The sequence below is a fragment of the Mytilus galloprovincialis genome, chromosome 12 (genome assembly GCF_965363235.1).
Source record: "Mytilus galloprovincialis chromosome 12, xbMytGall1.hap1.1, whole genome shotgun sequence".
NCBI lineage: Eukaryota > Metazoa > Mollusca > Bivalvia > Mytilida > Mytilidae > Mytilus > Mytilus galloprovincialis.
The window spans coordinates 69,897,040-69,914,363 of NC_134849.1; the positions used below are offsets into that span (position 1 = coordinate 69,897,040).

Genomic DNA, 17,324 nt, shown 5'->3' on the forward strand with positions numbered 1-17,324 from the left:
ATCAATTTGAAACTTAGAACACACCCGTCATATTGCGGGTCCGTGACTGAATTAAAGTATATAACTATGCGTAAGCCTTATTTTAGTATTGGGATTGTCATCTGATAAAGTCATGACGATTATAAGATGCAGTTTTCTCTGCTTTCAAATCTTTCTGATGAACCCGTCGACCTGAAACTTATCAATTATTGGTAATATTAATCATTCGGAAAACAAAAGGTTTGAAATGGAGTATTTTTTAATCAACAGCATTGTCCTATATTTATTAATTTAGTTATAAATAAAGTTGAATTCTTTGATTCACTGGTTTATGTCATGCCCGCTAACAAATTGAAAACTGTACCTATACGCCTTATTTTAAGTCCAGATTTTTAGTATTCGTATTGTCATCTTAGAAAGTCTTACTGCTTAAAATACTACAATAGGGAACAATTTTACAATGATTGAATTTATTTAATAGTGTCAACCCTGTGATTATAACCCGTGTACATAGCAAAATCCGAAATACAGTTTGGTGGTGCAGCTGTCAGATGAGAAACGTACAGATAAGGTAATAGGTAACAGGTGAATATACTCTTGGTATCGGTATCGGATTCCATTTTCACGATCCACTGAACATAGAAAATGATAGTCACGGCAGATGGGGCATGCGTGTACTACGGACACATTCATGTTTTATATATCTATACTTCTAAATCTAAAGACCGTATTATGTTCACCTGATAAATGTATAACCGAAGAAAGCTACAAGTCAAACTTATATATTAAGGGTATATATACTTGATATGGTATACTGAAAATTTCACCCCTTTACATCTAGAATGGTAAAAGTGACGCCAACAAAATTCAAACTTGACTTGTGTTTTGTGGTTAATATAAGCATTGCGTATAAGTTTCATAAAATTTGGTACAGGCAAACTAAAGTAAGAGAACAGAAATCAATGTTGGGATGTATGGACGTACGTACAAGTAAGGGATGCGCATACTTACAGAAAAAACAAGGATGATAACTCAATATTATGGGGGCATAAAAATAGTAGTATGACCTCAGGAATGAAAAGTTTATATACACTAGATTCATGCAATGTTGATCTGATGTGCTTTATAACCATGTAACACATTTCAGTTGCTGCTGTGTAATTACCATTGAGGCAATGATATTTGAGATTTTTGTTTTAAGTCATTTATTTGATATACTAGTAATCATTGCCTCTGTGTAAGGACGACACATCGTTAATTATAGGTCAATCTTAAAGAATCATACTGCCCCAGGAATAAAGTGTGAGGATAAAGAATTCAGGATCCGCCATTGCATTGTTAAGCACTAAGAAAGCCATTTTGCTAGTACATGTCAGTAACATGTACAAATGTTATTAAATCATTTTAATAATTTCTACAGCACTTGTCTTTAGCTTGATCTCAGTCTTGATATGATGACTCGGTTGCTTTTAAAATATACGGATGCTATGATAATAATTGTCATTAAGACAATATTTTTCTCTTCTCAGTTTGATCCACTTGAGCATGCTGAACGAGTAAAGGTCCTTATATCCACCATTATATTGGAATTTGAAACAGCTAGTATTTAAATAACGCAATTAAAAGTTTTCAAATGATTTTTGGCATCAAAACTTTCAGATCGATGTCAGTTTGACAAAAACGATGCACTTTTCTATTAAAGCCGGTATTTACCTTTACTCGTCCTTGGCGTGAGACATAAGCCATATAATTATATATATATCGATTATTTTATATTCTATCACCTGTGTATTGTTAAAATAAATCAAACCATCATCACTTGTCAATTATCCGACAACTTGGTCAAATATCAACTTGTACTCGCATACCGGACTCTTTCGGTACACTCGGGCTTTTACTTATTCAATAATAAACAGCTGTAAATATCGTACATCAATGGCCGATCCGCAAAGTAGTGTTTGTGATATTTATTTTTAAAATGAAGTTAAATTCATCTGAATTGTGGGTGAACATTCATTCCTTTTTTATTCAAGCTGTAATCTTTTGAAAAGAGTAACAACTCAAAATATCCAAGAATCAGAATTCGAACACTAGTACTACATTATCTTGGAGCAGAACATTGCAATAATCTGTCTCACCGGAAGTTAAGGCCGACGCCTAAGGAAAGTAGCTATAGCAAGCTATAGCAAACTTTCCAAAAAACAACATGAACATTTAAAGAATGAGCAACATGAACCACACATACACTGGGTGTGATCTTAAGTGCTCCACTAGGGACTGAGCAACACGAACCCAACCACCAGTGGGGGCGATCTTCAGTGCTCCTTCATATTAACAAACACTAGGTGTGCTTTAAAGTGCCCCCTAAAGTTCAGCAAAACTGGGTGTGCCCTAAAGTGCCCAGTAAGGTTCACCCAAACTGTGTGTGCTCTTTAGTGCTCCTTAAGGTTCACCAAAACTGGGTGTGCTATAAAGTGGTCCTTATTGTTCATCAAAACTGTATGTACTCTAAAGTGCGCCTTAAGGTTTGTCAAAACTGGATGTACTATAAAGTACTCATTAAAGACCAGTAAAAGGGGATGTACTCTATAGTCTTCCTTAAGGTTCATAAAAACTGGGTGTACTCTAAAGTGTTCCGCAAGTTTGAGCAAAACTGGGTGTACTCTAACGTGTTCCTTAAGGTTCACCAAAACTGGGTTTACTCTTTAAGTGCTCCTTACGGTTCACAAAAACTGGGTGTGTTCTTATGTATTCCTTAAGGTTCTTTAAAACTGTTTGTACTCTAAAGTGCTCTGTAAGGTTAACCAAAACTGGGTGTGCTCTACATTAGTTATTAAAGACCAATAAAACTGGTTGTACTCTAAGGTGCCCCTTAATGTTCACCAAAACCTGGTGTACTCTAAAATGCTCATTAAGAATCAACAACACTGGGTGAACTCTAAAGTGCCCCGGAAGGTTCACCAAAACTGGTTGTACTCTAAAGTGGTCCTTTATGTTCACCAAAACTATGTGTAATGTTAGGTGCTTCTTAATGTTTACAAAAAATGGGTATACTCTTTAAGTGTTTCGTTAGGTTTGTCTAAACTGGTTTGGTCTTAAGGGCATACGATACAGTTACAGGGAATGTGATGACGTTACTAACGTAAAATGTTATTTTCGCGACGTCAAACTATGACTTATCGGGAAAAGATGCATTTTTAGACTGATTTTTATCATTCAAACTGATTTAATTTGAAAACGAGTGCATGGACCCCTATTTTTTAAAACAGCAATTTGTTTCATTTTGCAACGACATTATGTGACCCAAATTTTATAAAACTGTAAATAGCGCAATTTTTTTAATTTTAATAAACATGCAGCAAAAAATTACGTTTTATCCTCTATTCATGAACATTTGATAAATATAGAGTTATTTCGGAATAAAAATTGCATAATTTTTAATGATACTTTTTAAAATACAGAAATTACCGATTATTTAACAAAAAACAATTTGTGTTTATCTTTTAAAGCAAACAAGTTACGTCGTTCTCTCGAAAAAGAAAATACGGACACAAATCTGAATTTTGAGCAAATATACAAAATTTCGACCTCATTTTACTCAAAAAGTAGCACATGAAGGTATATTTTTTATGACATATTTGATTTAATCAGGTAAAAAATAGCCTATATGCAAATTTTCATCAACTTGTAAATACAGGTTCAAAACTGTATCGTATGCCCTTAAGTGCTCTGTAAGGTTCGCAAAAACTGGTTGTACTCTAAAACATGGCTAGTATTTATCTTGTATCGCTAAACTGACCTTGGACACTTCTACCAATACAGTATGGTAAGTAATGCAGTGCTATAATTTATCTTTTAGCGATAGGAAACAATGCTTTGACACTTTTTTAAAACAAAACAAGTAAACAATGGCTAGTATTTGTCTTGTATCGTTAGGAAAAAAACTTGGACACTTTATTACTAATTCAAGTCATCTATACCAATTACATTACGTTCATCGGGAGCAAGATATATCTCATAACGATATCATGAAGATCACAAAGAGGCAGAAGAATCTACATTTCTTTATCTTTTCCGTTATATCCAACATACCTCAATACAATTTAACATGATTCATTGCAGAAGACTTTTTAACAATACCTTTTACCTCAAATTTAAATAAACTCAATATATATTCAATAATAAACCCTTCTTGTGATCTGTAGGGATTTGATGTAGGGGTCGTGCCATGCCCCGTACCAAACAATAAATATTCATAAATTGTCATGTCATGAAACGACTGTAACAAAGATATGTTTTACTAAATATATTTATTACTGGAGTAACTTTTATAAAATTATACAATGCAAATCTTGATAGAATACATAAGAAGAATCATTTTATATACATGGCAACAATAAATAAGTTGATCATTTATAAACAATACAGAGACAATGTACTCTTAACAACATGGTTCAATTAATAGATACTAGAACAAACCAGCGAAATCGCGGGCCTTTTAAAAGCGTAGTTGAAAGTATGTAAACCATTGTATGGTAAATATTTGTAAAAGCTTTTATAACTGGATAAATTCAGGAAAGATATCAAAAGAACTTGTAGCAGAGCAATTTATCTAAGCCCTCCTCCCTTAACTTTTTGTTTATTTTTATTGTCTATTAATTTTCCATATACTATGAACACACATATGTTATAATCTCTATATGATCGAAGAAAAAGAAGATATTTTATTTTCCAATTATGGGCGCCAAAGTCCATAACGTTAACTTTACATCAATAACATTTTCGGCCACCATTAGCGCCAAATTGGTCAAAAATTTACCATAATTCGTCAAAATATCCTTATGGTGATTTGTCGGAGGTCCAAAATAATTATCGTTAATACCGTAATTTGAGGACAAAATTAACGTGATTCGTCTAAATCTGTCGATGTTTAATCGTCTAAAACAAAATGTACATGTTATCGTCATACACCAACAAATATCATTAACGTCATTTGGCAAGAATATTTACCGTTGTCATCATGAAAGTATCCCCATAACGACCCTCATGAAAAAAACGTGTAATTTTCAATCGGAATTATTCAGTCTTTCCGGTTGCAAGAAGAGATTACTACTGCATAGCGAGAATGGCCGAGTAGTTACGATTGTGTAATTATAAAGCGTCGTAAACGGAAGTCTAGTCTATTACTTAAAAGTCCATCAGATGACGGAAACAATATTCGGACGCCTTTACTCATAGCCAGAAATTAGTAGTGTTTTTGCTCATTAATATTCATAATATGTAAATGAGAATTGTATCACGTGATAATAGTTTGAACTGGACTCGCTTGATATCATTCAAATCTTTAAAACAAGGATATTATAAGTTACCCGTCACAGAGTCCTTGTTTATAATCACTCTGTTATTTCTGTAAAGTTTTCAGCCGGTCACAATCAAAACAATGAACGCGAATTAAGTGAATTTTTCGTGTTTTCATGGGTTTATTCTTCTTGAAATAGGGACATTTTAACTTTCAACGAGTTCAACGAATACACATACCAGGTTATGACTTGCTTATTCTTTGGAAATTCAAGATTCAAATTTTAACCGGCAACCTGATTTCCTAATTCCTTGTTAGCCAATTTTTAACACGAAGTTTGCAAATTTGAGGTTTCAGTCATTTTTGCCTGTATTTTATAGTACTGCAACGTTGAAATCCTTTCGCTTCGATTTTTGAAATAGCCCAGGAACCTTGATTTTTGCAACAACAGTCATTGTGTTTCGTTTAGATAGTGTATATTGTTGTGTATATTTATTTTCTGCCCCAGCAACCTGTCTATCACTAAAATTTAAGTAAAAACAAACATTTAAAAAAAATCCCTATCATTTTAATATAATTTCCATGACCCGTATCTGATTTCTTTAGCATAATATTCAAATAAGCAAAGTGGCATTAATTTCTAGATATGTATCGTTTTTCTTCTAAAATAACCCAAACGGAATAATTATAAGCGAAGATAACAAATGCGATTATGCATGGTACGAATAGGACACACAGGCATGATGATTAATTTATTGTGGAAGGAAGAAAAGCGACACACAAAATGAGGTCTTCTCGTTAAATAGTATAGATAAGAAGTTGTGGTATGAGTGCCAATGAGACAACTATCTCATCCAAGTCCCAATTTGTAAACATAAAGCATTATAGGTTAAAGTACGGTCTTCAACACGGAGCCTTGGTTCGCATCAAACAGCAAGCTATCAAGGGCACCACAAAAATACATGCTTTCTGTCATCTAATTATATTCATCATATTTTGATTGCTATTGCCAGGCTGATAAATTACACTTACATGGTTGTGAATAGTAACATACAATTGGTACCGTTCAGGTATGTTAATAACACAAGAGTGCACACGCTGAAATGTCTCGCCTTCTTTACTAATCATTGATATTATGTTGATAGTCCCAAGTATAAAGCTTTATTAAAAACTGTCACATAAACTTAACATTAACCAAGATAACTAAACAAAGACCAATGAACCATGAAAATGAGGTCAAGGTCAGATGAACCATGCCAGGCAGACATGTACAGCTAACAATGCTTCCATACAACAAATATAGTTGACCTATTACTTATAGTTTAAGAAAAATAGACCAAAACACAAAAACTTAACACTGAGCAATGAACCGTGAAATTGAGGTCGAGGTCAAATTAAACCTGCGCGACTGACATATAGATCATAAAATATTTCCATACACCAAATATAGTTGATCTATGGCATATAGTATTAGATAAAGAGAGCAAAACTCAAAAACTTGACTTTGACCACTCAACCATGAAAATGAGGTCAAGGTCAGATGACATCTGGCTCCTAGACATGTACACCTTACAATCATTCCATACAAAAAATATAGTAGATCTATTGCATAAAGTATGAGAAAAACAGACCAAAACACAAAAACTTAACTATAACCACTGAACCATGAAAATGAGGTCAAGGTCAGATGACACCTACCAGCTGGACATGTACACCTTACAGTCCTTCCATACACCAAATATACTAGCCCTATTGCTTATAGTATCTGAGATATGGACTTGACCACCAAAACTTAACCTTGTTCACTGATCCATGAAATGAGGTCGAGGTCAAGTGAAAACTGTCTGACGGGCATGAGGACCTTGCAAGGTACGCACATACCAAATATAATTATCCTATTACTTATAATAGGAGAGAATTCAACATTACAAAAAATCTGAACTTTTTTTTCAAGTGGTCACTGAACCATGAAAATGAGGTCCAGGACATTTGACATGTGACTGACGGAAACTTCGTAACATGAGGCATTTATATACAAAGTATGAAGCATCCAGGTCTTCCACCTTCTAAAATATAAAGCTTTTAAAAAGTTAGCTAACGCCGCCGCCGCCGGATCACTATCCCTATGTCGAGCTTTCTGCAACAAAAGTTGCAGGCTCGACAAAAACTAAGATATTGAGAAATCTGCTTGAAGTTACAATAATCATCTATAGATATACGATATAACAAAAAACAAATATACATCTTGACGTCAACATTTAATTCACTGGTAAATTATATTTTACTCTTTTTAATCAAAACTTGTGAATAAAGTCATCATGATTGTGTAACACCTATATGCAAAACCTTTTGTGTTGATTAGTATTATAATATCACAGGATAAGTATAGCTAGGACTGAGTCAACCATGGAGATTGATTTATTTGGACTGAGTCAACCATGGAGATTGATTTATTTTTGTTATTACAAAAATATGAATTCAAAGTTCGCAGAAAAGTATATAAAAGGACAGAGACTCATGATGAATAATCATAGTAAATAAACGTTCAAATGAAATTATTGTTAACGAATGCTTACAATTTGAATAACATGATAACAAAGCAATGACATTTTTAGAGTAATAAGAAAACAAAAAATCTATACATATAATACATAAACTACAACACGCTTCATGAACACCATGCAATGGCCACTAATCATGTTAATGAACATTAAAATAAAATTGAGAAAGAAAATGGGGAATGTGCCAAAGCGACAACAACCCGAACATAGAGCAGACAACAGCCGAAGGCCACCAATGGGTCTTCAATGTAGCGAGAAACTCCCGCACCCGGAGGCGTCCTATAGCTGGCCCCTTAAAATATGTATACTAGTTCAGTGATAATGGATGTCATACTAAACTCCGAATTATACACAAGAAACTAAAATTAAAATGCATACAAGACTAACAAAGGCCAGAGGCTCCTGACTTTGGACAGGTGAATTAAAAATTTAAATAAAAATGAATGGAAACATAAAAAAAAAATTGTACAAAATTGTGCTAAACTTGAGCTAAATTTTGAAACATTTGCTGAAAAATTACCTAAGCTCCCTGTCGTCACATTTTGTGGTGACTTTCATTTATTTAAGAGGTGCACGAAATTTGTGTACAATATATAATTATTGAGTGCATATATACTGAACCGCAAAAGAAACGTCGTAATTTTCAAAAGCCTTTAATTTCAAATACATTGAACAAAATATCTATTTCCTTTTGGTTTATGTAAATTACCTTTAAATGAAGCTAAGAGTATGTTTAAATCTCCGTTATGGCTGACTGCGTTCATTAATTCGGTCGTTCTTATAGGTCAGTGGGACACGTTTCGCAGTCACATTTCATGATGATAAGATGCACGTCGACTCCGTGCCTCTATAAGGGTATTTTAAAGGTACGAAGTTTTTGTGTCATCATAATCTGTTTGATGCAGTACTGATACCACGACTTGACCCACGATAAAGAGAACAGGCAATAGAACGTTTGAATGCTGGACAGCGACTTAAAGTCGTTCCAAATGCATTTAACTGCAATGTATGCACCACCCAACGTCTGCATGAACACCACAATGCAACAAACAGTACAAAAGACAGTTTACGTACTCAACGCTAATGGTGGACCTGAATTAAATAAATCTGTGATATGGTAGTGAAAAAGTTTATCAATGAACACTAAATTAACTGAAATGATGTTAAATAACAAGGGTATTTATACGCCTATTCAATAAAAAAATATAGCATTTATTCTTCCATTATTTTTGCCTTAAATTACTGCCACATTTCTTTTGCCGTTCAGTATATAAGGCACATTGAGTAAGAAAGAGCCTTAATTTGTATATCTATTTGTGTAAATGTTTTTTTTTGTCTTTTGTGGATAGTTTATCATATTACATGTCCTTGCTTTAAATATCTGTGATGAAAATAATGGATTTGAAATTTGAAGTATTTATGTATTTTATTTGCTTTCAGTCATGAATATTTTTTTAAACTAGAAAAAGTTGGACACAATAAATAATTTTAAAAACATGGTGTCATTTATATTCATTGGTTCAATAAAGCTTGATAGAGTTAAGATTTGTCACTTCTCTTTCCTTTCGGCGGCGGATCAGTTGGTCTGGGCTTTCTCTGTGCAGTTAATGCCACCTGCTTTACTGCCACAGGTATCCGAGATGGCCTTTTTAAGTTTCGCTGACGTGGTGTCTGTTTGTCAGATTTTGTTGTTGCAGAAAAATGCTTTACTGTAAGCAACTTCGGAATTGCACCTGTACTCTTGTGTACCATTACTTCTGAGGCTTTGAGTGTGCTTGGATCAATATTTTCCATTACTTCTGAGGCTTTGAGTGTGCTTGGATCAATATTTTCCATTACTGCCACAGGTATCCGAGATGGCCTTTTTAAGTTTCGCTGACGTGGTGTCTGTTTGTCAGATTTTGTTGTTGCAGAAAAATGCTTTACTGTAAGCAACTTCGGAATTGCACCTGTACTCTTGTGTACCATTACTTCTGAGGCTTTGAGTGTGCTTGGATCAATATTTTCCATTACTTCTGAGGCTTTGAGTGTGCTTGGATCAATATTTTCCATTACTTCTGAGGCTTTGAGTGTGCTTGGATCAATATTTTCCATTACTTCTGAGGCTTTGAGTGTGCTTGGATCAATACTTTCCATTACTTCTGAGGCTTTGAGTGTGCTTGGATCAACATTTTCCATTACTTCTGAGGCTTTGAGTGTGCTTGGATCAATATTTTCCATTACTTCTGAGGCTTTGAGTGTGCTTGGATCAATAGTTTCCATTACTTCTGAGGCTTTGAGTGTGCTTGGATCAACATTTTCCATTACTTCTGAGGCTTTGAGTGTGCTTGGATCAATATTTTCCATTACTTCTGAGGCTTTGAGTGTGCTTGGATCAATATTTTCTAGTACTTCTGAGGCTTTGAGTGTGCTTGGATCAATATTTTCCATTACTTCTGAGGCTTTGAGTGTGCTTAGATCAATATTTTCCATTACTTCTGAGGCTTTGAGTGTTCTTGGATCAATATTTTCCATTACTTCTGAGGCTTTGAGTGTGCTTAGATCAATATTGTCCATTACTTCTGAGGCTTTCAGTGTGCTTGGATCAACATTTTCTAGTACTTCCTTCAAACACCTTGCTCCTTTCCCAATATTTACTAAAGCCTGTATAAGAACCCTTATTGTAGGTTTTACTGATCTATCTTCTCTCCATGCAAATAATACTTCCCTATTCTGAGCTGCCAAGTCTCTCGGATTCTTGTTCTTTATATTTTCCAAGATGGAAACTGATAATCCAAATTCAACACCTAGTTGGAAGAATACCTGACCAATTTGTGGAGCTAACTTATCTAGAATCTCATCTGTTGGAATAAAATCCAAGTAATCGGCAGGAATATCTGAAATACAGTACTGATCACAATAAATCAAAATAACTCTTAAAACATTTAAGATGATGACATGCCGTCAGCAGGGATATCTTATATAAAAGTAATTACTAAAAGAATAAAAGAAAACATAAATCAGCAATTATATCTGAAAAAATGTTATTACTAAAGAAATAAACCCCAAATTAATTAGCAGGGATATCTAAAATTAAGTTATTACTAAAGGAATACCACACAAATATTCATTAGGAATATCTGAAATAAAGTTATTACTATAATAGGGATATTAAGCATGTTAAGGTCTGGGCATATGTTAACACCTGTATGCCTTGAAATAACTAAGACTAGCTATATGAACAATGTGATGTCTTTGGGCATCTATTTTTTTAGGAATAGGGTGTTGGTTGCTAATTCTATTTTTAAGTGATTTCCTTTTTCTTTGTATGTAAGTTAGCAATTATCGAACAGTTTGTTAAATAAACGGACAGTACTTGCTAACAATATAAACAAATAAGAACAAACAATCGGTGACTGTTGTGAATCAGAATTTGCTTACACTTCTTAAGCGATTGAGACCTCCTAGCTTCTACTTGGTGGGTGCTCATATTGTTCAGTCCTTACTTAAGATATCATTGATATGTTAATAATTATAAATTTACTGTTAACAAAATTTTGAATTTTTGAAATACAAAGGCTTTTCTACCTCAGGAATAGATTACCTAATCTGTATTTGGCAAAACTTTTAGGAATTTTGGTCCTAAAAACTCTTCAACTTCGTACTTTATTTGTCCTTTTTAACCTTGTTTTTTCGAGCGTCACTGATGAGTCTTTTGTAGACGAAACGCGCGTCTGGCGTAAATATGAAATTTTAATCCTGTTATATATGATGAGTCTATTTATCTTATACTTTTTAAGTGATTTAGACGACCCCCTACTTTGTGGTGAGTGCTCAGTTTTACACTTTTTACGCGATTTAGATCCACTCTCTTCTTCGTGGTTGCTCACGTTGTTCAGTCTTACACTTCTTATTCGATTTAGACACACCCTTTTCTTTGTGGGTGCCCACGTTTTTCAGTTTAACACTTCTTACGCAATTCAGATCCCCCTTTTCTTGAAGGGTCCTCACGTTGTTCAGTCTTAGACTTCTTAAGCAATTTTGATCCCCCTCTTCTTAGTGGGTAATTACCTCATGTTGTTCAGTCTTTAGTGTTTTCTGTGTAGTAATGACACAGCATATATATAAGGAATAACATTTTGTATTTGCGCCAGTCCCCCATTTTGTCTACAAAAGACACATCAGTGATTTTCGAATAAAAAAAAGTCATGTAGATTGTTGTTTGGATTTTCAAAATATCCATTTGACTCTATTCTATGTTTCTTTGATACATAATTTAAGATTGTATCTTTGGTGATAGTGTTTTTAAGAGGGGATTTAGTGGCTGTGTGGTCTGAATAGTTAAAATACTGTATCACTTACCTGTTTCTGATTTTCTGACTCTTCGAACCTGAAAAAGACAAGGCGTTGCATAAAAATGTTGTCAAAGTATATTGAAAATAATATGTTTCAGACCTTGACAAAATGTTCCACACTAAATGATTAGGAAAAAGTAGAAATGTAGTCAACAAAGGAATGTCTGGCCAATAGTTCTCAACAGTGGCATTAAACACCAATCATTAAATCAATCAATCTATTTTATAGAACAATTGATAATATCTGATCAGAAAAAATAAATAATAATCACAACAAATATTCCCATCATTATGGGACACAACTGACTTTTACATTTTATGTCTCCTTCAGTGACCAGACTTTTTGTCCGAGTATCCTTATTATTAGATTTTAACATTTTTTTTAAACAAAAGCTGTTATTTTACTTGGTATAGTCATTTTCCCAATAGATATATATATATATAGGCCATTGAGATATTTAACACAATCAGTTCAGTGCTGTTGAAACTAAATGTATGCATTCATTGTTAAAATGTAATTAGGGTTGAAAGAAATAACTTATGTACATGAAAAGTATGGTTGCTGTAATACAGTAATAGCAACATTTCTTCTGTCTTTAAAACAAATCTGGTAACTTTGTGCTTGTCTAGCTTTATAACTATTTTTATCTGAGCGTCACTGATGAGTCTTATGAAGAAGAAACATGCGTCTGGCGTATTAAATTATAATCCTGTGTGTACCTTTTATAACTATTAACACAGGTTGGTAACAGTGATCATGGTGATCTAACGAACATAAAAACATTAAAAGTATGGTTGTTGTATTTACAGTGACAGAAACATTACTTGTGTCTTTGAGAAGATGAAAATAGATAACTTTATATCCACAAAAACCTAACTTTGAGTTTACTGGTGATATGCCAAAAGCCAAAAAATAAATATAAATCTAAGGTCTAATTATCATTTTGCACCAATTTGGCTTCTAAAATTATATCAGATATGCAAACACATAAATTTTAATTGTGTTTAATAAAATACATTTACAAACTGGTGTTATAATCTTACTTGACATAACAAATGTGATGATATTTCCATTTGGTTCAGAGCTTCTGCTAAGACTTTAAAACTTCCCTTTACATTCTGTTCTTTCCATTTTGATAATACTAAAAACTTGGAAACCTCTATATTATCTGGATAGTTGTAGGTTATATCCTCCCATTTCTGTAACATTCCCAGATATGTTACGAAGCTGTGCATTTTGCTTGATGCACAGTGGATTGACAAGCGCAACAATTCGTTATCACTTGGTATCTGACTTAGCGCATCATCACTTAGACCTGAAACAAATATATATCACAGTTTTATCTTGTTAATCTTTTCTTTATATATGCAAATGATTATTTTTGTAATAAACAGCTGATACAGAGATATGTGACACATCTGTATGCAAGATTTATATGGGGACGAAGTCCCCTATTACATTGGAAAATTCAATAAAAATTAAAAAAAATAAAAAAATCCGGGAAAATTTCCTGAATTTTTCATTGTACTAATGAACTCAAAATCGTTCGATTTTTTTTTGTCGTGTTTTTTAATTTCCGGATCTGCGCAGAACACATAACTCTACTTCCTTCTTCCTGTCTTGTTGTCGTGAGACTTTGATTAGTCTAGTAAAATATAGGAACTCAAGGAACACAATACCAATATTTCATTTTTAATCATTCTTTGTCTTTGGTATGAATAAACGTTACCTGATGCATTGCGTTTCTTTGTTTACATTGAACATGACGTCATAACTTTAATAACGTCACAAGTAAAATCCCTAACAACAGAATCAAAATCGGAAACGTTACGGTATTTCCGTTTCTTTTTTAAGCAAATATTTAAGTTACAAAAAATTAATTTTAACAAACTTCGTCCTCATTCACAGGTAATGCCTGCCTCATATTAGTATTATGCAAATGTGGTATAAAAATTGCAATACTTTAATGAGTCTTATGTAGACGAAACGTGCATCTGGCGTACTATAAGTTATCTACGTTGGGTACTGAAGGATGTTAAAATATCCATATCTACGGATATGAACGTAGATAACAAATTTATCCCCGGTCTTAGTCCGAATCGGGCGAGTTTTTTGGAAATTCGGGTACAAAGTGTAACGCAAAAACAACGTTTTTTTCATTATCTAAAAAAGTTTTATTGAAATTTGGAAATTTTACATATTTTCTACGGGGTGTAGGGTACAACCTTTGGTAGAACCCTACAGGTAGTCAAATATAAGACGTTTTTTAATATGGAGACAGAGAAACTGGATTGAGTCAAATTTGGCGCTCAATGTTGTGAGCGTTACGCCATAGATGGTGTGACGTCAACGTGGTTAATTTGCATAGCTAGGTCAGTAGTCCCATTCCTTGAAAATGTGGCAGTCAAGTGATGCATTTAATGAAATGAGTGTAAATGATCGGCATAATAGGACAAAATCGTTAATAAATTAAATATTTCATTACAAACATCATGGATAATCTACAGAATTCAATATTTCACAAGGAGCAATCATGGAACTAAGGAAGACTTGCCTGAAGTTCCCCGGGATAATGATTAGCAACGTCCGGGGATATGGATTAGCAACACCCAGGGGCTATGGGTTTTGTAACGACGTGCGTTAACCAATCAAAATCCTAGATATATACTAAGCCGGGGATAATAAATTATAATCCTGGTACCTTTGGTAACTATTTACACCACTAGGTCGATGCCACTGCTGGTGGACGTTTCGTCCCAGAGGGTATCACCAGCCCAGTAGTCGGCACTTAGGTGTTGACATGAATATCAATTACATGGTCAATAATATAAATGTCCGGTCACAAAACTTAAATTTTTTCGCAAAACTAAGAATTTTCTTATCCCAGGAATGGATTACCTTAGCCGTATTTGGCACAACTTTTTGGAATTTTGGACCCTCAAGGCTCTTCAACTTTGTACTTCTTTGGGTTTTAAACTATTTTGGTCTGAGCGTCACTGATGAGTCTTATGTAGACGAAACGTACATCTTGTGTACTAAATTATAATCCTGGTTCCTTTAATAACTAAATATAATGTAAGCTAAGCAAAACATTGAAAGTCAATCATGAACTGTGAGTGAAGATTAATGTGAGAGCCAAATCTTCTCATTTAAAATAAGATATGCTAATACTAACACGGATGATTTCAAAACAATTCACTAAGCTAAACTGATACACCCAGCATTGTGGATTGGCCTACGCATATGCAACTTACTTAAATACAGAAAACCTATGAAGTTTATAGTATAAATTTTGACTTTTTTCTAATGTTTTATTTGAAGTTGTAGTAGATAAAATTGAGAATGGAAATGGGGAATGTGTCAAAGAGACAACAACCAGACCAAAAAAAAAAAACAACAGCAGAGGGTTACCAACAGGTCTTCAATGTAGCGAGAGATTCCCGCACCCAGAGGCGTCCTTCATCTGGCCCCTAAACAAATATATACTAGTCCGGTGATAATGAACGCCATACTAATTTCCAAATTGTACACAAGAAACTAAAATTAAAATAATACAAGACTAACAAAGGCCAGAGGCTCCTGACTTGGGACAGGCGCAAAAATGCGGCGGGGTTTAACATGTTTGTGAGATCTCAACCCTCCCCCTATACCTCTAACCAATGTAGAAAAGTAAACGCATAACAATACGCACATTAAAATTCAGTTCAAGAGAAGTCCGAGTCTGATGTCAGAAGATGTAACCAAAGAAATAAACAAAATGACAATAATACATAAATAACAACAGACTACTAGCAGTTAACTGACATGACAGCTCCAGACTTCAATCAAACTGACTGAAAGATTATGATTTCATCATATGAACATCAGGCACAATCCTTCCCGTTAGGGGTTTTAAGTATCATACCATCATAACATATATGAGAAGAACATAACCCGTGTCATGCCAATAACTGTTTTTAGAATAAATGTGTTTAGTTCCGATGCAAAGACCTTATCAGTGACTCAATATTAACGCCAAAATATGCAATCTTTAATGACTTGACAACAGTATCGTAATTATATCCCTTCTTAATAAGTCTATTCATGAACCATGCACTTTGGCTTCAAAGTTATTGTGAAACTGCCTATTCAAGAGGTGGCGTGAATCAGATGTGGATACTTAAAAATTCCAAAGATCTTTTAGAGTACATACAATCTAACTCTCTTTCATCTTGTAACAGTATTATAACATTTGACTTTTCTACTCTTTACACAAGTATTCCACATTCCAAACTAAAAGACAAATTGAAAGAGTTGGTATTACTTTGCTTTATAAAAAAAAAATGGCCAACGTTACTGAGATACAAGTATCTTGTCTTAGGGAGGTTTAAATCATACTTTGTAAAGATATATAGATGACGTTCTTTCACTAAACAATTCAAATTTGGTGACTTTGTGGAACGCATCTATCCCATCGAATTGGAGATAAAGGATACTACAGATACAGTTAAGTCGGCTTCATATCTTGACTTACATCTAGAAATTGACAATGAGGGTCGGTTGAAAACAAAATTTTACGACAAAAGAGATGATTTCAGCTTTCCAATTGTGAACTTTCCATTTCTAAGTAGCAACATTCCAGCAGCACCTGCATACGGGGTATATATCTCCCAATTGATACGATATTCCCGTGCTTGCATTTCCTATCATGATTTTCTTGATAGAGGGTTACTGCTTACAAGGAAGCTATTAAACCAAGAGTTCCAAATGGTGAAGTTGAAATCATCCCTTCGTAAATTTTACGGACGCCATCACGAGTTGGTTGACCGTTATGGAATAACCGTTTCACAAATGATATCGGATATGTTCCTTACGTCGTAACTACAATCCCCTTCCCTTTCATGAATGTGACCTACCGAATTAGACTATTTACCAGATTTGTAATCACATAAGCAACACGACGGGTGCCACATGTGGAGCAGGATTTGCTTACCCTTCCGGAGCACCTTAGATCACCCCTAGTTTTTGGTGGGGTTCGTGTTGTTTATTCTTTAGTTTTTTATGTTGTGTCATGTGTACTATTGTTTTTCTGTTTGTCTTTTTCATTTTTAGCCATGGCGTTGTCAGTTTGTTTTAGATTTATGAGTTTGACTGTCCCTTTGGTATCTTTC

The 17,324-nt window shown here is 34.1% G+C and overlaps 1 protein-coding gene across 1 annotated transcript in view; it reads right to left on the minus strand.

Moving 5' to 3' along the window:
* Window positions 1-8,426: 8,426 nt before the first annotated feature.
* LOC143054701 (uncharacterized) overlaps window positions 8,427-17,324 on the minus strand; it is a 53,335-nt gene continuing 44,437 nt past the window's right edge. Inside the window, exons 11-13 of the mRNA XM_076227721.1 lie at window positions 13,218-13,489; window positions 12,181-12,208; window positions 8,427-10,715 (exon numbers count right to left, since the gene is read on the minus strand). Coding sequence (XP_076083836.1) covers window positions 9,379-10,715; window positions 12,181-12,208; window positions 13,218-13,489 — 1,637 coding nt within the window. The 3' untranslated portion in view covers window positions 8,427-9,378. The remainder of the gene's footprint in view (window positions 10,716-12,180; window positions 12,209-13,217; window positions 13,490-17,324) is intronic.